Source organism: Oncorhynchus nerka, linkage group LG13 (genome assembly GCF_034236695.1).
Source record: "Oncorhynchus nerka isolate Pitt River linkage group LG13, Oner_Uvic_2.0, whole genome shotgun sequence".
Classification (NCBI taxonomy): Eukaryota; Metazoa; Chordata; class Actinopteri; order Salmoniformes; family Salmonidae; genus Oncorhynchus; species Oncorhynchus nerka.
Window position 1 is genome coordinate 76,495,559 of NC_088408.1, and position 22,108 is coordinate 76,517,666.

The 22,108-nt window shown below is 41.8% G+C and overlaps 1 protein-coding gene across 6 annotated transcripts in view; it reads left to right on the forward strand.

Annotated features, from left to right (window-relative positions):
* The first annotated feature begins 5,486 nt into the window (after positions 1–5,486).
* Positions 5,487–22,108, forward strand: part of LOC115140172 (ras GTPase-activating-like protein IQGAP1) — an 85,319-nt gene continuing 68,697 nt past the window's right edge. For 5 of the 6 annotated variants that reach the window (XM_029678346.2, XM_029678347.2, XM_029678348.2 and 2 more), the window contains exons 1-2: positions 5,487–5,832; positions 15,646–15,745. In XM_029678346.2, coding sequence (XP_029534206.1) covers positions 5,787–5,832; positions 15,646–15,745 — 146 coding nt within the window. In that variant the 5' untranslated portion in view covers positions 5,487–5,786. The remainder of the gene's footprint in view (positions 5,833–15,645; positions 15,746–22,108) is intronic. The other variant, XM_065026713.1, reaches the window with a different exon arrangement.

Below are 22,108 nucleotides of genomic sequence, written 5' to 3' on the forward strand. Positions count from 1 at the left end.
GCTCTGGATAAGAGCGTCTGCTAAATGACTTAAATGTAATGTAAATGTAACAGCAACAATAAAGACATTTCCATATTCACTGGCTTGTTTTCATAGCTAGTAGGCATTAAGCATGTATAGTAATTACATTTACCCCTGGCTTTTCCATTTTAATGAGAAAAACAAACCTTCCAACAAAACAAACAGATAAAATGTACATGTAAATTTAACTTTGAATTTGGAGTTAATGCCTTCTCACACACAGTATTTGAAAATGTCTACAATGGAATGCCTGCTTATTGCCCTGCAATGGCAACATTAGCACAGCAGAGACAAGAGAAGTTTCACAGCATATCACAGATTACTCCTGGTCCCTGCTGGTTGACTTAAAATAATTCCTAAATTGCTACAGGCAGGCACATATACCCTTTTCGCACTACCGCCCAACTGAGCCAAGCCATACCGAGCTGTACTACACTGGCCTGGTTACATGTCATCCACCGTAGTTGCTGTAACAATGCTGGAAAGGAGAATATGAAAAGAAAATCCAAGTCGGAACAATATGGTTCAGGTCGGATTGATGGTGTGAAAAGGTACTGGTGCAGCCTGTCAGCCTACAGTGCATTCGGGAAATGTTCAGAACCCTTCTCTTTTCCCAGATTTTGTTACGTTGCATCTTATTTTTTGCAAATGTATAAAAAACTAAAACAGAAATACCTTATTTACATAAGTATTCAGACCCTTTGCTATGAGACTCGAACTAGATCTCAGGTGCATCCTGTTTCCATTGATCATCCTTGAGATTTTTCTACAACACGATTGGGGTCCACCTGTGGTAAATTCAATTGATTGGACATGATTTGGAAAGGCTCACACCTGTCTATATCAGGTCCCACAGTTGCCAGTGCATGTCAAAGCAAAAACCAAGCCATGAGGTTGAAGGAATTGTCCGTAGAGCTCCAAGACAGGATTTTTAAATGTTTTATTTATTTATTTCACCTTTATTTAACCAGGTAGGCTAGTTGAGAACAAGTTCTCATTTGCAACTGCGACCTGGCCAAGATAAAGTGTAGCATTTCGACACATACAACAACACAGAGTTACACATGGAATAAACAAAACATACAGTCAATAATACAGTAGAAAAATAAGTGCAAATGAGGTAAGTTAAGGAAATAAATAGGCCATGGTGGTGAAGTAATTACAATATAGCAATTAAACACTGGAATGGTAGATCGGTAGAAGATGAATGTGCAGGTAGAGATACTGGGGTGCAGAGGAGCAAAATAAATAAATAAATACCAGTATGGGGATGAGGTAGGTAGATAGATGGGCTGTTTACAGATAGGCTAAGTACAGGTGCAGTGATCTGTAAAATGCTCTGACAGCTGGTGGTGCTGCTATGGTGACCAGTGAGCTGAGATAAGGCGGGGCTTTACCTAGCAGAGACTTGTAGATAACCTGTAGCCAGTGGGTTTGGTGACGAGTATGAAGCGAGGGCCAACTAACGAGAGCGTACAGGTCGCAATGGTGGGTAGTGTATGGGGCTTTGGAGACAAAACGGATGGCACTGTGATAGACTGCATCCAGTTTGTTGAGTAGAGTGTTGGAGGCTATTTTATAGATGACATCACCAAAGTCGAGGATCGGTAGGATGGTCAGTTTTACGAGGGTATGTTTGGCAGCATGAGTGAAGGATGCTTTGTTGCGATATAGGAAGCCGATTATAGATTTAATTTTGGATTGGAGATGCTTAATGTGAGTCTGGAAGGAGAGTTTAAAGTCTAACCAGACACCCAGGTATTTGTAGTTGTCCACGTATTCTAAGTCAGAGCTGTCCAGAGAGTCGATGCTGGACGGGCGAGCAGGTGCATGCAGCGATCGATTGAAAAGCATGCATTTAGTTTTACTTGCGTTTAAGAGCAGTTGGAGGCCAAGGAAGGAGAGTTGTATGGCATTGAAGCTCGTCTGGAGGTGTCCAAGGAGGGGCCAGAAGTATACAGAATGGTGTCGTCTGCGTAGAGGTGGATCAGAGAATCACCAGCAGCAAGAGCAACATCATTGATGTATACAGAAAAGAGAGTCGGCCCGAGAATTTAACCCTGTGGCACACCCATAGAGACTGTCAAGAGGTCCAGACAACAGGCCCTCCGATTTGACACACTGAACTCTATCAGAGAAGTAGTTGGTAAACCAGGCGAGGCAATCATTTGAGAAACCAAGGCTGTCGAGTCTGCCAATAAGAATGTTGTGATTGACAGAGTCGAAAGCCTTGGCAAGGTCGATGAATACAGCTGCACAGTAATGTCTCTTATCAATGGCGGTTATGATGTCGTTTAGAATCTTGAGCGTGGCTGAGGTGCACCCATGACCAGCTCTGAAACCAGATTGCATAGCGGAGAAGGTATGGTGGGATTCGAAATGGTCAGTAATCTGTTTGTTAACTAGGCTTTCGAAGACCTTAGAAAGACAGGGTAGGATAGATATAGGTCTGTAGCAGTTTGGGTCTAGAGTGTCACCCCCTTTGAAGAGGGGGATGACTGCGGCAGCTTTCCAATCTTTGGAAATCTCAGACGATACGAAAGAGAGGTTGAACAGGCTAGTAATAGGGGTTGCAACAATTTCGGCAGATAATTTTAGAAAGAGAGGGTCCAGATTGTCTAGCCCGGCTTATTTGTAGGGGTCCAGATTTTGCAGCTCTTTCAGAACATTGGCTATCTGGATTTGGGTAAAGGAGAAATGGTGGGGGCTTTGGCGGGTTGCTGTGGAGGGTGCCGGGCAGTTGACCGGGGTAGGGGTAGCCATGTGGAAAGCATGGCCAGCCGTAGAGAAATGCTCAGAGCAGTGGGCAGCTGGGAGGAGGTGCTCTTATTCTCCATGGACTTTACAGTGTCCCAGAACTTTTTTGAGTTAGATTGTGTCGAGGTACAGATCTGGGGAAGGGTGCTAAAGAAATTCTGAAGTATTGAAGGTCCCCAAGAACACAGTGGCCTCCATCAATCTTAGATGGAAGAAGTTTGGAACCACTGTTCCTAGAGCTGACTGCCTGGTCTAACTGAGCAAGTGGGGGAGAAGGACCTTGGTCAGGGAGGTGACCAAGAACCTGATGGTCACTCTGATAGAGGTCTAGAGTTCCTCTGAGGAGATGGGAGAACCTTCCAGAAGGACAACCATCTCTGCAGCACTCCACCAATCAGACGGAAGCCACTCCTCAGTAAAAGGTGCATAACAGCCGATTGGAGTTTGCCAAAAGGCACCTAAAGAATTTCAGACCATGAGAAACAAGATTATTTTGTCTGATGAAACCAAGATTGAAGTCTTTGGCCTGAATGCCAAGCGTCACATCTGGAGGAAACCTGGCAACATCCCTACAGTGAAGCATGGTGGTGGCAGCATCATGCTGAGGGGATGTTTTTAATGGCAGGGACTGGGGGACTAGTCAGGATCGAGGCAAAGCTGAATGGAGCAAAGTACAGAGAGCTCTTTGATGAAAACCTGCTCCAGACAGGGTAGGATAGATATAGGTCTGTAGCAGTTTGGGTCTAGAGTGTCACCCCCTTTGAAGAGGGGGATGACCCTGTCCTACCCTGTCAGGACCTCAGACTGGGGTGAAGATTCACCTTCCAACAGGACCTCAGACTGGGGTGAAGGTTCACATTCCAACAGGACAATGACCCTAAGCACATAGCCAAGAAACGCAGGAGTTGTTTCGGGAGAAGTTTCTGAATGTCCTTGAGTGCCCAGTCAGAGCCCGAACTTGAACCTGATCGAACATCTCTGGAGAGACCTGAAAATAGCTGTGCAGCGATGCTCCCCATCCAACCTGACAGAGCTTGAGAGGATCTGCTGCGAATAATGGGAGAAACTCCCTAAATACAGGTGTGCCAAGCTTGTAGCGTCATACTCAAGAAGACTTGAGGCTGTAACCGCTGCCAAAGGTGCTTCAAGAAAGTACTGAGTAAAGAGTCTGAATACTTATGTAAATATGATAAATATTTGTTTTTATACATTTGCCAAAAAATGTAAAAACCTGTTTTTGCTTAGTCATTATAGCTATTGTGTGTAGATTGATGAGGGGAAAAAACTATGTAATACATTTTAAAATAAGGCTGTAATGTAACAAAATGTGAAAAGTTGAGGGTATACTTTCTGAATACTTTCCGAATTCACTGTATATGCATTTCTCAGGCCTGTTCGAAACCCATTAGCAAAACTATCAGGGAGTAAAAAGCATTGCTGAGTAATCCAAAGGAAATGTGTTTAGTGGTCACTATGTGTGTGTCCAAAATTCCCCCTCTTCCCTCTTTATAGTGCACTACTTTGACCATAGCCCTATATGGGCCCTGGTCAAAAGTAGTGCATCACTCAGAATCCCCTCAACCTGCTGACCCAGGCCCTAACTACAGCATTTGGGGCCCTGGAGCATCGACCTCCTATAGGAGGTGTTGAAATGCAGCTAACTTCCTGCAATTCTACACTGTTTGCCATGGGGCAGGTTTTTTTTTGTTGCTGTTTCATAGCTCCTCTCATGCTTTTATTTCGATTTTGCGATGAGGCTGAGAGAAAATGTTGCCGTTTTAAGCGAATTTCCTGCTATTCTACACATTTTGCCCTGAGGCTGAGAGAACATTTAGCATTTTCAAAGCTAATTTCCTGCTATTCTAAAAATATTGCTATCATAATATGCTATCCAAACCCCAAACGTGTCAAGTGTGCCTGTTCTGTAATCCGGTAATCCGGTTTACAGTTGAACCCAACCTTGACGTGTGAAGTGAAACCTTCTGATGTCTGCAAGCCTAACTATCTTCACCATGCATTTTTCTATAAACCAATCAGATACACTTTTTATACCCTTTTATTGTAATGATTCCACTGACACCCATTTCATTTGCTGTTTTGAGGGTATATTGTTACCCTCATTCTGACAGCAAGAGATGGACAGCTGTCATGATAAATTGGTCGCCAGGTGGTGCTGAGGACAGCTAGATAATTAGAGCGTCAGATCAGGGGCGTATTCATTACGCCAATTCTGTTGCAAAACGTTTCTTAAACGGAAGCAAACGGAACAAAATTCGGGAGGGATTTTCCTGAATTTGTCCAATTGTAAATCTCGTGTTAGTTGCAAAACGTTCCATTTTGCAACTGTTTGGCTAATGAGTACACCACTGGGGTATTCATTAGTCAGATTATGTTGCACAACGTTTGGTCTGTTGAAGCTCTGTGCTATGGCAAGAAAAGCTCAAAGAGAAACAAAGAGTCCTTCAATAATTTAATTATTTTCTCGGATTCCGTTGGAAAATGTTTGGTCGGTTGCACAACGGAAACAGTGTACTCTAGGAACCATATGGAAGCAAACGGGACAAAAGAAAAGGGAGATAACATAATTTGTCCAATATAAACGCGTTTTCGTTGGGAAACGTTTTCCGTTTGGAGTAAACGGTTTCCGTTGCAAAACGTTGCGCAACCGACCAAACGTTTTGCAACGGAATCCGAGTAAAGAATTTACCCCAGTTCAGAGCACACTGACTGTGAACACTTGCACTGAGACAGAGGAAACCTCAAGCACTTTCTGACATGACCCAGCAAAGGTGAACAACGCGATGGGAGTTCTGCTGAGAAAGTGACAGGAGGCATATCGACGAAAAGGAAGTTTAGAAAACTAGAAGTTAATATTCTCTCGATAGTGTCACATCTAAGAATATTGTTTTGACTCATCTTAAAACCAAAAGCGCGGTTTATGGTTTGCTGATAGCTAGCATTGGTTGGGCAACATTCATCAAGTTCATAACCGGGGGAACAGAGGCAGGATGTACTATGAAGAAAAAGCTAATTCACACAAGCCACGTTATGGAAGTAAGTAAAAGTGTCCTAACCCACCATTTGTAAATAAATTCTATCGACAGTTTTTATTGTAGCTTTCATGTTTCAAGTGGTTTTGGCAGGGCGCGTAAGTGGCCTTATAGCTGCATGTTCGATGATGAGCCACAGGTGTTTATTGGAGCTACCATTTGATCTATTTAACCTTTATTTAACTAGACAAGACAAACCATAGGACTACTGTACATGTGCACCGCAGAACAGTTCGATTTTCACCTTGAATTATATTCTGCATAAACAAGTGTAAACTTTGAAAAAGCTATCAAACTCTGATGTAATGTTGTCAAACATGGAATTGTAGGCACATTGTTTGCTAGGGATGGGGAAAAGTATGACACTACTCTGGCCCCAGAGGACTGGAGTTGTCCATCCCTGACTAGTCTGTACTCACTCAGGCTATTGTCAGTGACCCTGACCCTTTATCACATACAGTTCTACTAACCATTTTCACCCATAAAGCGAGGGAACAAATTACTATTTGAAGTGACCTGTGTGTGCCCCACATCACCTCAGACAGACATGATCCATCTTCAACAACTCTGTTTTCTCAATCCAGAAGGTAGCCCTATTTGGTAAAAGACCAAGTCCATATTATGGCAAGAATAGCTCAAATAAGCAAAGAGAAACAACAGTCCATGATTAATTTAAGTCATGAAGGTCAGTCAATCTGGAAAATTTCAAGAACTTTGAAAGTTTCTTCAGGTGCACTCGCAAAAAACATCCAGCTGAAGCTGGCTCTCATGTGGACCGCCACAGGAAAGGAAGACCCAGAGTTACCTCTGCTGCAGAGGATACGTTCATTAGCATTGCCAGCCTCAGAAATTACAGCCCAAATAAATGCTTCACAGAGTTCAAGTAACAGACAAATCTCAACATCAACTGTTCAGAGGAGACTGCATGAATCAGGCCTTCATGGTCGAATTGCTGCAAAGAAATCCCTACTAAAGGACACCAATAAGAAGAAGACTTGCTTGGGCCAAGAAACACGAGCAATGGACATTAGAACAGTGGAAATGAGCCCACATTTTAGATGTTTGTTTCTAACGTCCGTGTCTTTGTGAGACGCAGAGTAGGTGAACGGATGATCTCAGCATGTGTGGTTCCCACTGAGTTGGACTGCAGAGTGAAGGAAAATTGGTCAACAAGTTCTCAGCATATGTAGGAACTCCTTCAAGACTGTTGGAAAAGCATTCCAGGTGAAGCTGGTTGAGAGAATGCCAAGAGTGTGCAAAGCTGTCATCAAGGCAACGGGTGGCTACATTGAAGAATCTAAAATTTGTTTAACACTTTTTTGGTTACTAGATATGTGCCATTTCATGGTGTTGATGTCTTCACTGTTATTCTACAATGTAGAAAATAGTAAAAATAAAGAAAAACCCTTGAATGAGTAATTGTCCAAACTTTTGACTGTTACTGTAGATATCTTTACAGTAAAAAGACTCATCCTAGTGCACAAAAGAGTCAACAGTTAAGGGTCTCTACAGACAGAAGGCATTTTCCCAGTGGTTGAATATTAACTTTTTGCTATTACTGTTAAGAAATCCACGCATGACTTCTGCATGGGTATTACAGGAATTTAGCAAAGTCAATAAATATTTTGGAAAAAAGGTTTGAAACGCCAATAACATGCTTACCTGTATCACTTTAGGCCTGTGTGTTGTTGACAGGATTTAGCCTATGCTGAGTCAGACCTGAGAACAAATGGCAAAGTGCAATGGTGAGAGATATTCAATTAGGTAATCAGGTCAATAGTCTTTTTTTCTCTCTACAATTTCAACCAGTAAAATGATAACTTAGCTGCATTATCAACCATAGTGGAAATGTCTCAACCGGTTTGTTGACCTGACATTGTTGTTTACCGGTTTAAAATGAACTGACTGACTGCATATGTCCAAACAGGAAAGTTTGAAGGTTCTGTCTGTCTGTAACACAAAATGAGGAGTTTATTGTTGTAAGGGCAGAGGAGGTCCGTAGAAGCTGACTAATGCATTACCATAATTCCGGCACTAATTTTCTGTATTAGTGATCTTTATCTAGGAGTCTTCTTTTGGATTCAGCTCCCAAGTGAGCTCTTGGGGGAAACCGTCCACAAAAACAGGTTTTGCTAAGTTTAATCAGACGCAATTGGGGTTTTGAGCCCAGTAGATGGGTTGGTTGTTTAGCAACAAAACTGATGCGTGGGCAACTATGGGGAAAAGCAGTCTGGGTTGGCTTGGATTGTTGACAACGTATAAACTATATTTAGTCTCCAATGTTTATTGAAAACATGAAATACATTTGCACTTGTTGTCGCAAATACATGGTCACAGTTGTTAGTTAGCTACCTAGTAATTTTTTTGCTGTATTAGCATTGACAGTCAAATCAAGACCTTGAATTAAGAACTAGATGAGAGCAATAAACTGCCTCATTTATCTTATACATTTTTTTTTACTGAACCTTTATTTAACGACTCAAGTCAGTTAAGAACAAATTCTCATTTACAATGACGGCCTACCAGGGATCACAACTTAAACCAGCTGTCTTGTTCAGGGGCAGAATGACAGATTTTTTACCTTGTCAGTTCAGGGATTCGATCCAGCAACCTTTCAGTTACTGGCCCAATGCTCTAACCACTAGGCTACTTGCCACCCCAATCACAACAACACCAGAACGTCTGCCCCATTGAAGCGTGCGCATCGTTTTCATGATGTTGTCAGCTAACCCATCTATAAAAAGCACCGTCTCTGCATTTCTGAATCGTCGATTTGCCTCAAGGCTTCCCCCTACCTAGAAGTTTGACATGTTTTTATATATCGACTCATTTAAATATATATATGAGAGTATAGGCCTAATGTTAAATTGATCAGTTCACAAGTTTGACCAATTTTCATGTAGGACAAATCTCAACATCGGAATCCCAAACCGGTCCCTTCCCCTTGGTCCTTTGTTCACGCCTGCCTCCTCCATGTGAATGAGTGTTCCAAAGCTAAGGGAGAGAAAATGATTGAAGATGTAGTAGCTAATAACCTCCGATAGCCCCTCCCGACAATGCACTGCGATATGTTTCGAGTTTATTCAATCTCATACAAAAGAATGAGACGTGCGTTTTTTGTCTGATTTTGAGGCTTGACACATAAAACAAACAAAATACCTCCCAAATTAAATGTTTAACTGTTACCGAGGTTTATGTCTTGTAAAATGACATGGGGAATTTGTTCAATTTAATTTCTCGTTTGATTTAAATGTGGAACATGAATTGCATCATTTAACCCCGAAGTTGATGGGTTTATTGATTCTCTCGATATTCCCCTCAAAGTCACCCTCCGAGTTTCATCAGCAACACTTGACAATGGAGGGCCCTCTGCACGAGTTGGTATGGGCGAGGGTCTGGATTGGGATTCATCGCAGGGCTGTGGCCCTCTGGCTGGACTTATACATCCCAGAGCAAAGTGGTACTGTCTCTCTATGCTACATCTGGAACCCCTTCTGACATATTTGTACTACTGTGCACATGGGCCCTCAGCATAGTATTTGGGGACTAAGGCCATATCCCTTTCCCCCAACTCAAGGATTTGATAACCACATGCATTTTTACATTACATTACATTTAAGTCATTTAGCAGACGCTCTTATCCAGAGCGACTTACAAATTGGTGCTTTCACCTTATGACATCCAGTGGAACAGCCACTTTACAATAGTGCATCTAGGTCATTTAAGAGCCCCTTGTGTAACTTGTTGCTCCCACAGGATAGAAACATTACCTTAACAAAGGAATGAGTCATCAAGTCTATAAATCATGTCCAGTGATGCTCTGACAGATGAAGGCAGTAACAGATTAAATTTAGCCCAGCATATTGAGCGCAGGCAGGTCTTCCAGGAAGTTTGAGTGTGGTGTGTGTAATGGCTGTGCTGGGGATCCCACGCCTCTGGGGTGAGTGTTTACTCACACTCTGGTCCTCTCCAATAACACAGCTGGCTCAGCGGATTCAGGCTGACGGATGCTCTGACCATAGATCTCCCCCTGGGCCCACACAGCTCAGAGATGGACCCCTGCTGTGTGTGTGTGTGTGCTTTCCTGTGCCCCCTTCCCCCTCTCATATTTTCGTATTTGGCATAACAATTTCAGGGCAACAGACCCTTATAAATTGACCCTTCAACTAGAAGTTCCATGACTTGTCCAATTAACTTTTATTTTTAGCGGACCCTTGCATCACAATCTGCCCCTCAGTGAGACTTAAGGTCATTACTCCTTATTGTAAAAGAAAATGTTCACCTAGTTAAATAAAGGCTAAATTAAGACTGGTGAGGCGAGTCTTGTTGGTCGGGTAAGCTGGCTTTGTCTGCTGCCTCAGTGAGAGTGGGTCACAGGAGCTACAGGGATAGATGTCAGTGAGAGTGGGTCACAGGAGCTACAGGGATAGATGTCAGTGAGAGTGGGTCACAGGAGCTACAGGGATAGATGTCAGTGAGAGTGGGTCACAGGAGCTACAGGGATAGATGTCAGTGAGAGTGGGTCACAGGAGCTACAGGGATAGATGTCAGTAAGAGTGGGTCACAGGAGCTACAGGGATAGATGTCAGTGAGAGTGGGTCACAGGAGCTACAGGGATAGATGTCAGTGAGAGTAGTTCTACAGTAGTGGACTGATAATTCCTGCACCATTGTTGGGCCTTATCTGCTGGGATTTGTGAGTGAGATTTCTAGACCTAACTAACTTGTTCATCAGGGTGTAAATACTGCATAGTGGGTTGGATTGTGCTGCTCTTTCAAGAGCACAGGGGCAAGTATGACAGTGTGTCAGCAGCATACTCAGTTAATTTGAATAAATGGTGTTTGAAGTAGAGGTCGACCAATTAATCGGAATGGCCGATTAATTAGGGCCAATTTCAAGTTTTCATAACAATCGGAAATCGGTATTTTGGGTGCCGATTTAATTTATTTATTTTTTAAATATTATTATTATTATTATATTTGTTTTACACCTTTATTGAATCTTTATTTAACTAGGCAGGTCAGTTAAGAACACATTCTTATTTTCAATGACGGCCTAGAAACGGTGGGTTAACTGCCTCATTCAGGGGCAGAACGACAGATTTTCACCTTGTCAGCTCGGGGGATCCAATCTTGCAACCTTAAAGTTAACTAGTCCAACGCAATAATGACCTGCCTCTCTCTCGTTGCACTCCACAAGGAGACTGCCTGTTACGCAAATGCAGTAAGCCAAGGTAAGTTGCTAGCTAGCATTAAACTTATCTTATAAAAAACAACCAATCATAATCACTAGTTAACTACACATGGTTGATCATATTACTAGATATTATCTAGCGTGTCCTGCGTTGCATATAATATGACTGAGCATACAAGTATCTGACTGAGCGGTGGTAGGCAGAAGCAGGCGCGTAAACATTCATTCAAACAGCACTCTCGTGCGTTTTGCCAGCAGCTCTTCGTTGTGCGTCAAGCATTGTGCTGTTTATGACTTCAAGCCTATCAACTCCCGAGATGAGGCTGGTGTAACCGAAGTGAAATTGCTGGCTAGTTAGCGCTCGCTACTCGCTCTGAGCCTTGGGGTGGTTGTTTCCCTTGCTCTGCATGGGCAACGCTGCTTCGATGTTGTGGCTGTTGTCGTTGTGTTGCTGGTTCGAGCCCAGGGAGGAGTGAGGAGAGGGACGGAAGCTATACTGTTACACTGGCAATACTAAAGTGACTATAAGAACATCCAATAGTCAAAGGTTAATGAAATACAAATGGTATAGAGGGAAATAGTCCTATAATTCCTATAATTCCTATAATAACTACAACTTAAAACTTCTTACCTGGGAATATTGAAGACTCATGTTAAAAGGAATCACCAGCTTTCATATGTTCTCATGTTCTGAGCAAGGAATGTTAACGTTAGCACATATTGCACTTTTACTTTCTTCTCTAACACTTTGTTTTTGCATTATTTAAACCAAATTGAACATGTTTCATTATTTACTTGAGGCTAAATTGATTTTATTGGCATATTATATTAAGTTAAAATAAGTGTTCTTTCAGAATTTAAAATGGCAAAAAAAAAAAAAGTCTGATTAATCGGTATCGGCTTTTTTGGTCCTCCAATAAATCGTTATTGGCGTTGAAAAATCATAATCGGTCAACCTCTAGTTTGGAGAGATGCAGCCTATCAGTCAGATTAGGCTTGCCTCCAAGCCTGCATGTGCCTGCTAGACTTCCCCACTCTGGGTCTTGAGGGCAACAAAGGTATTTTTCGTAAGTCATTGCCAGTAAAATAGGGGTCTAATCAGTCTGCGACTTAACTAGTTCAGCCCTTCCCAGTATAGTCCCCATACTGTAGCACGATTTCCGGAAATGTGGCGCTGGACATTTGACTGACAGCATTGTGATTTACCGGACATTTGATACATTTACCGGACCCATCTGCATTGGGTACGTAACCTGATTAGGGTGTCCACTCACTGTGCTCAGAATGAGAGTAATCACATTTACATTATGGTAATTCATATTAACAGAACATGTAAGTCCAGGATGCAATGATGTGCAGATCTTAATGAATTCTGAGTACACTTTGAAGATGTTAGAATAACTGTCCACATTTACTTTTCCTCAGCCAACAAGACCAGTAACTAATAGCAAAATCACTAGCCTATGTCAATCTACTATACCCCATAGTACAAACGTTTACCTATTCTATTGGTCAGCTTGTCGAGAAAGAAATAGCCTATTCCAAACAGACTCTGGGATAGTTGTGGGACGAAAGATCCCAAATTCATACCACCAGTAGGCCTAGGCTACATAAAAAAACTTTAAAAAGCAATCTGAGTCTGAAACAACCGATCAGAATGTTTAGCCTAAAATCTTTGGAATATCTATGTATTCTTTTCGGATCCACTTTTGCTGAGGCAGCAGTTATTCTTCCTGGGGTCCACACAAAAACATAAAACACGACAAGTCACAAAACACTCATAGACCAGAACAGTTGCACAAATTTAAAATACAACAATATACAAATAATACAACTAAAAAATGTGTGTGATTAGTGTGTTTGTCATTTCACAGTCCCTATTGTGCCATGAGATGTTGTTTTTGAAAATGTAAGGTAATTTTGCTGGTTACTTGAGTAATTGCTATCATAGTTCTGTATAATATTGTCCGCTGGCGTGAATTCGTTTTGGTGACATGTCTTGCAGGGTATGTATGGGTGTCTGAGCTGTATGTTATTTGATTATGTAGACAATCTGGAATTTTCATTACAGCAATATTTCTCATTAAAACTAGGAGAATGGTATGCATGTTAATGTTAGTTCTGTATGTGCAGTTAAGGGCAAGGCGTGCTGCTCTGTTTTGAGCCAGCTGCAGCTTTGCTAGGTCTTTCTTTGCTGCACTTGACCATATTACCAGACAGTAATCAAGATGGGACCAGACCCTGAACAACTAGTACACTTTATTTTTGTGTCAATTGCATAATATCATTTATACCGAACATACTCCTCATCTTCACAACAACTTTGTCAATATTACTTGAACATGATAATTGACCTAGGAGTTTAGCTTCCTCAACTTGCTCAATGGTCACACCCTTTATACACAACTCCAGTTTAGATTTCGCTCTTAGAATGTTTTGAACCAAATACAATGCTTTTAGTCTTAGATGTATTTAAGACCAGTCTATTATTCATCACCCATTCTGATGCTGAGTGTAACTTCGTATTTAGAAATTCAGTAAGCCCACAGGCTTTTGGTGCTGACATGTAGTGTGTGGAATCATCCTCATACATAGTCGTTCTAGCTTCGTATAAGACCAGTGGCAAATCATTTGTAAAAATAGAGAAGAGTAAAGGCCCAAAGCAACTTCCCTGAGGGACACCGCACTGTGCATATCTGATGTTAGAGAAGCTTCCATTGATGAACTCTCTTTGGGTTCTATTGGATAAGTAATCCTCCAACCATGAGATGTAGGTGACGTAAAGCCAAAGCAAGTGAGATTCTTTCAATAACAATTTATGATTAATAACATAAGAGGCTACACTGAAATCTAACAATACAGCTCCAACTATCATCTTATTATACATTTCTTTTAACCAATCATCAGGCATCTGAGTCAGTGCAGTACAAGTTGAGTGCCCTTATATATATGCATGCTAAAAGTTCATACTTGTTTTTTTTAGTAATGTAATTTAAATGGAGTTTTTCCACTTAACTAGTGAAATACTCATTGAAATTATTGGAAGGTTTTGCTATAAATGACCCATCAACTGCAATGAGGGATGGAGATGAATGGGTTTTCTATCCATTATATCATTTAAATTACTCAAGTCTTGTTCCATTGTGTTTTATATCAGTTATCTTGGATTGGCAATATAATTTCTTATTTTTGTTAAGTTTAGTCACAAAATTTCTCAATTTACAGTATGTCAACCAATCAGCTGAGCAGTCTGACTTGTTTTCCTTTTTTTTTTTTTGCATCATTTCTTTGAACCATAAAAAGTTTTAATTCATAATCATTCCAGGGGGCTTGAACTGTTCTCACAGTTCATTTCTTAACAGGTGCATGCTTGTCAATGCATGAAATGAATAATTTTACAAATACTTCCAGTGCTGCATCTGGATTCACTTCCTCATACACATCAGACTAATCTTTTACATCTTCAACAAAAGATAACACCACATTTTGGCACTTTGGCTTTCCTTGTTATTGCCACAATGTTATGGTCACTACAGCCAATGGGAACTGATATCACGTTGGAGAAAGATATAGAAGATATAATCAATACAAGTGGACGTCACAGATCCAACACTATTGGTATACACTCTAGTTGGTTGAGAGATAACCTGGGTCATATTGCAGGCATTAGTCACAGTAAGAAGATTCCTCTTGAGAGGAAAGCTACTTGCTAACCAGTTCAGGTCACCCAGAAAATAGATCTCTGTTAACATCACACACTTAAGCATTGCAGACATGATCCAAATACTGACTGTTAGCACTTGGTGAGCTATAGCAGCACCCTAAAATAAGTGACTTTAGATGAGGCAGGTGAACTTGCAACACAACACTTCAACAACATTTGACAGAACAACAACCTCCTTTAAGCTTTACAGGAATATGGCTCTGAACATATACTGTACAGCAACACCTCCCTCATGGGCATTCTTGTCTTTTCTGTAGATGTTATATCCTTGTATTGCTACTGCTGTGTCAAAGGAATTATCTAAGTGAGTTTCAGAGAGAGCCAGTATATGAATGTTATCCGATGTTAGAAATGGTTCATGAAATCAGTAACTTGCTAAGGCTACAAATATTAATATGGGCTTTTCTTAGCCCTTTCCTGGGTAGCTTATCAGAGATGGCCATAATAAAGAAAAATGTTATCAAATAAAAACATTGTTTGACTGATCTTGTCGTGTGTGTGTGTGTGTGTGTGTGTGTGTGTGTGTGCGAGTCTGAAGGTACTGACCAGAAAGATTGGCTCTCTCACTCCTTCCAGGCTTTTGTTAGGGAAGGTGGACAATGAACTTGTCATAGCAAATGTAAGCAATGTCCCCACGCGCTCTCTAAAGTAAGGTAATAATGTCCCAAGTATCCTACTAGGCAGGTGTCTGATTCGTTGTGATTTTTAAGAATGCATGCCAAAAAGATCCTATCATGTTGATCATGGTTTTCTCTGTCTTCTTATGAATCTCTTAATTCACAAGAACACAGAGAGAGTTAACTATATCCAGTCCAAGATGATTACAGCAGATGATTCCCACCCTCTCATTACTGGCGTGTGTGCATGAGGCTGTAACTGTGTTTTTATTTCAATCTGCAGCCATTCAGGACGATGAGAGGCTCTCGGCGGAGGAGATGGACGAGAGGAGACGACAGAACATCGCCTACGAGTATCTCTGTCACCTGGAGGAGGCCAAACGGTAAGAGAGGAGTAGTCATGGAGCGTAGGGAGCAACAAAATGGCTTCGGAGAAGAAAGCAGACGTTTTACATGCCCCCAACCGATTGTTTTTTGTTTATTTTCTTTGTTTTCTGGACAGGACTGCGGTTACTCACCACGGACTGACAGAATCCTTTTTTTACCTTTTAATGAGTCTGACGAGCCCGACGTGAAACAATGTACTTCTTTCTTGGGAACAGGCACAGATCCCCATGATTTGTGGGAAGAGGAGCCAGAGGGCCGGCTGCCTTCTGAGAATTTGTTGGTGATCGAATAAACCCCCACTTCCTTCCATTCTGCTAGCAAACGTGACTTCTTTGGACAATAAAATAGATGACTTACACAGAAGATTAAACTATCAACGGGACATTCGAAAATATCTTATGCTTCACGGAGTCGTGGCTGAACAACGACACTCAACATACAGCTGGCTGGTTATACGCTGCACTGGCAGGATAGAACAGTGGTGTCTGGTAAGACAAGGGGCGGCAGACTGTGTGCTTTTGTAAATATCGGCTGGTGCACGATATCTAAGGAAGTCTCGAGCTATTGCTCACCTGAGGTAGAGTATCATGATAAGCTGTAGACCACACTATCTACCTAGAGAGTTTATCTGTATTTTTCGTAGCTGTTTACATACCACCACAGTCAGAGGCTGGCACTAAGACAGCATTGAATGAGCTGTATTCCGCCATAAACAAACAAGAAAACGCCCCCCCAGAGGTGGCGCTCCTAGTAGCCGGGGACTTTAATGCAGGGAAACTGAAATCCAGAGGAAAAAAACTCTGGACCACCTTTACTCCACACACAGACACACAATAAGTGCATCGACGACGTCGTCCCCACAGTGACCCTACGTACATACCCCAATCAGAAGCCATGGATTACAGGCAACATCCGCATTGAGCTAAAGGCTAGACCTGCCACTTTCAAGGAGCGGGACTCCATCCCAGAAGCTTATAAGAAATTCCGCTTTGTCCTCTGACGAACCATAAAACAGGCAAAGCCTCAATACAGGACTAAGATTGAATCGTACTATACCAGCTCTGACGCTCATCAGATATGGCAGGGCTTGCAAACCATTATAGACTACAAAGGGAAGCACAGTCGAGAGCTGCCCAATGACACGAGCCTACCAGACGAGCTAAACTATTTCTATGCTCGCTTCGAGGCAAATAATACTTGAACATGCATGAGAGCACCAGTTGTTCCGGAAGACTGATCATGCTTTCCGCAGCCGATGTGAGTAAGACCTTTTAAACAGGTCAACATTCACAAGGTTGCAGGGCCAGATTACCAGGACGTGTACTGCGAGCATGCGCTGACCAACTGGCAAGTGTCTTCACTAAATGCCAACATGTTTTAAGCATACCAACATAGTGTTCTTGGGCACAGGCACTAAGGTAACCTGCCTAAATGACTACCGACCCATGGCACTCATGTCTGTAGCCATGAAGTGCTTTAAAAGGCTGGTCATGGCTCACATCAACAATATTATCCCAGAAACCCTATATCCACTCTAATTTGCATACCGCTCCAACAGATCCACAGATGATGCAATCTCTATTGCACCCCACACTGCACTTTCCCACCTGGACAAAAGGAACACCTACGTGAGAATGCCATTCATTGACTACAGCTCAGCGTTCAACACCATTGTGCCCTTGAAGCTCATCAATAAGCCAAGGACCCTGGGACTAAACACCTGCCTCTGCAACTGGATCCTGGACCACGACAAGACCTATTCCCCCTTAGGAGACTGACAAGATTTGGCACGGGTCCTCAGATCCTCAAAAGGTTCTACTGCTGCACCATTGAGAGCATCCTAACTGGTTGCATCACTGCCTGGTATGGCAACTGCTCGGCTTCCAAACGCAAGGCACTACAGAGGGTAGTGCGTACGGCCCAGTACATAACTGGGGCCAAGCTTCCTGCCATCCAGGATCTCTATACCAGGCGGCGTCAGAGCAGAGGAAGGCCCTAAAAAGTATCAGACTCCAGCCACCCTAGTCATAGACTGTTCTCTCTGCTACTGCACGGCAAGCAGTACCGGAGCACCAAGTCTAGGTCCAAGAGGCTTCTAAACAGCTTCTACCCCCAAGCCATAAGACTCCTGAACACCTAATCAAATAGTCTGGCTACCCAGACTATTTGCATTGCTTCTCTACCTCTACACCGCTGGTACTCTCTGTTGTTATCATCTATGCATGGCCACTTTAATAACTCTACCTTCATGTACATATTACCTCAACTAACCGGTGCCCCCGCACATTGACTCTATATACAGGGGGGTACTGGTACAGTCTCGCTATTGTTATATTACTGCTGCTCTTTAATTACTTGTTACTTTTATTTATTCTTATCCGTATTTTTTTTTAATTGCATTTTTGGTTAGGGGCTCGTAAGTAAGCATTTCACTGTAAGGTTGTATTTGTATGTGACTAATTCAATTTGATTTCAAAGAGAAGATGATGAGGGAGGAGCAGAGAACAGAGAGAGGAGGATGATATGATTGGAGTGATGAGACCATACAGTAAGAGGAGAAATGGATGGAAGGAGGGGTAAGAGCGGAGTAGTAGGAAGAGGGAGCATTAGAAGGAGCAGAGAGATTTTGGTGCTGTAGATTAAGATATCGTGAGTGCTTTTTGGCGTACACGTGTGCTGTCATCAGATGACGGCTGGCTGTAAGCTGCGCCTCGAAGTGTTTGAAATGGAGTGTGGGAGAAGCTAGACTAGCTCTCCTGCTGACTGCTACTCACACTGCCCTGAAATCATGTAACCTAACAGCTCAAACTGGGACTAAGGGAGAATGAAACTCATAAAGTGTATAAGCTAACATGCACTAACACTTCAAACCCCACAATGTCTCTGACATGGGGTCAACAGTGTCGTTTTAAAGTTTAGTGTAAAGAATTAACACAGTTTAAGATTGGTTTTGATAAAACAATAACAACTTATTTTTATAAACCAATGCAGTCTTTTCCTGAGAGCTCTGAGCGTGCTGTGCATGATACTGAACCACTTCCTGTCGTATGTATGAAGGCACCCAACGGAACAGGAAGCCTCTCCTCTCGTTTTCTCACGTGCTGTTTTTGGGACTGCCCACCACACCACACCTCTGCAAGCAACCCAGAATAATCACACCAAAAGTTAATCTGCTATAGCTGTACCATGGTGACATCACCAGTCAGCAGGTGGTTTAAAAACTTCTAGCCTCTGTGTTGAGGTCAGAGTTTGCTGTGCACTGGTATGACTCTGCATTGGCTCCCCAGATGAGATGTTGTATTAAAGTTTGACTGCAGAACGTGGACTTTGATTTGGTAGAGAACAGAGACTTGGTAGTGGGATCATCAACTAGATTCAGCCGTGGGACTTTTTTTTTTTTTTCTTGAGCGGATTGTCGGGGGCTGGAACATAATTACAAAGAATTTGTAGACTGCAAATTCAACACAAGAAGCCCAGACAGATGTTTGACTAAAACATAATCATTTCAAACCTTGCTTACATTTGTACATGATCAAGTCTTGTCTCTCTATTATGCGTGGGAATACTTGAACATATTTCTTAAATTAAAATCACTGAGCTGATATTTTTTGTGTTTTTTACAGTCTTATGGGCCAAATAAAACCAGTTGAGGAATCCTGATTTATGACCTTATTGGTGTCATGGATCTCTGTCTGTTAAAGTGTAATAGGGATTCTGGTGACAAACTAGCACTCAGCAACACCGCTGACTTCCCGTCTCTCTCCTCCATCGCTGATGAGCCTCTATTCTGGGAAACTTGTCATCTGGGATTAGGATTATGGTGCTGGCTGCTAATTAGGCTATTAGTGAATATTAGTGACTGAGTCAGGCAGTGCGATTAGGACCTGGGGACCTGGGGTCAGGAGTCACAGGCACAGGGCAGGCATGCAGCCCCAGTCTAGTCAGCCCTTCAACAGCTCCCGGGAGAACGGCTTGATTGGAACAACTAAACCATGCTGCTTTTGTCTTCTCTGGTAAATGGGGTTAATGCACTCTGAGTGTCTGTCTGGACTTTATTTCTTCATTTGCGTTGATAATACACCTGTGGTTTACAGGTATGATATGATAACACACTGGTAGCTCACAAGTCACAGCCTTAACATAAACCAAAATGTGGGCCTATCTCCGTTTTAACCAAACTGTAGTGCAGTGACAGGCCTTGACACTCTGACAGGCTCATAGGCAGACTTTGTACCTGTAGTACTGAGTAAACAGTATGTCAGCTTGCTCATGTTTTTTGATAGGGTGTCATTTTTACCCCTACTACCCTTCACCTCCATTTTTTTTATTTGTTTTTATTTTACCTTTATTTAACTAGGCAAGTCAGTTAAGAACAAATTCTTATTTTCAATGACGGCCTAGGAACAGTGGGAAATAATGAAGTTTTAGTTCCATTTTTACAAGTGTGGCAAAATGTTATTTACCATTTGAACTTTTATCATTTAGTTAGTCGAAACAACTTAGCTCCATGTTAAGTTATCTGATCAAACATGCAAATATACCCTTAGTGTCACTAGTATCACACAATCTCATAACATGAGAGCTCTCAAAGGCAGGCTTACTGTGCGTATAGTAGATTAACACAGAGTACAAATGGCGTCACTGTCGGTCTATAAATAATGGAGTAAATGTGCTTTGAAACAAAAATGAAAAGGATATTCATGTAGTTCCATATGAAAATTGTCCCATACCTCCAGCTATACAAGGACTATACATCCTTTTAGCAGGATTTATACAGACATTGGCATGTCAAATTCAAGGACTTTCAGGGACTTTTTCAAGCACTTAATTGTAATTTTCAAGGACCTCAATGTGTAGTACAATTGTGTAATTGATATAATTGTACATATAGGGCCTAATATAGAACCCCACCCCTCCCTGCAAAAAGTGTCAAACAAGTAGGCCATTACCACTTTTTAAGGATAATAAGAAAAAGTATGCCTTGCCAGTTCACTGAAATTCAAATTATTACATTCAAAATGTGTACATTGCCTGACTAATTAGATTTGATGCATTCATGGCCATTTTTCTGTAGCCTATGTGGCCGATGCAGGCACACAATAAAACCAGTTGTAGTAGTTGTAGCATTAATCTCACCATTTGAATCTCGCCATCACTGTTTTTATAATTAGAAAGTGACCAGAAACCAGGTTCATTTTTTTAATGGAAGAGTTTATATGGACATCCAAGTTGAAGCCAACATTAGATTTTGTTGTCCTCGTAATAAACGCACGTGGTTTTACCGCAACAGAGTAGCGCAACACCTTTTCAATTGAAGCAGCAGGAAACAAACAGAAATGTCCACATCTCACAAAAACTGATCAAAAATGAAATCACAGATAATTATAAGGGAGCAGGAGAATTTATCAATAAATTGGCTACAATAATTACATGGACTTCTCTACACAATTGCGCACAGTAAACTTGGTGTCCAATCCGACGCACAAAAATATATGAAAAAATGAACACATTACCTTGATGCTTCATCTGTTAAATCTAATGAGACCCTGCTGTAAATCAAGCAGACAACAGATAATCAACATCAATTCGCTGAAGATATTTAATCCAATGTGGATCCATACACAACTGTCTTCACTGATGTAACGAATGAGACACCAAAATATTCTGGACATTCCTCGTGAACACCTTTTTCCCATCTCTTTAGCGCATGCGATGCAACATCACAACAGTTGTTCGTTACCTGACTGTCATTAGGAAAATTCCGTCCCAGATCAGATGGTGATGTGTGAAAATATCACTGCGTTACTAATCAGCTAGACACCAAATGCACAGTCAACAAGTGTTATGCATAATTATTGAACAGCCACATGAATGAGTTGATTTTAGGTTTTAAGGTAAGGTGACTCTTTCGGTTAGAAGCATTCGATTTTGCAATCACATTTATTATTTTGGATTTGTGCTCATAAACTGTTTTCACTCCATAGCATAAGGAGACACAAAATGTTAAGTCTTGAGGTTTTGCTTGCCCGAGGTAGAGTATCTCATAAGCTGTAGACCACACTATTTACCAAGATCTATATTTTTCATAGCTGTCTATATACCACCACAAACTGATGCTGGTACTAAGACGGCACTCAACAAGCTGTATAAGGCCATAAGCAAACAAGAAAATGCTCATCCAGAGGCGGCGCTCCTAGTGGCTGGGGACTTTAATGCAGGGAAACTTAAATCTGTTTTACCTCATTTCTACCAGCATGATACATTTGTAACCAGAGGGGAAAAAACTCTGGACTACCTTTACTACAGTGGTTCCTCCTTTAAAAGTTGCAGAGGTGCCGCAGAATTCTATGGCACGTTAT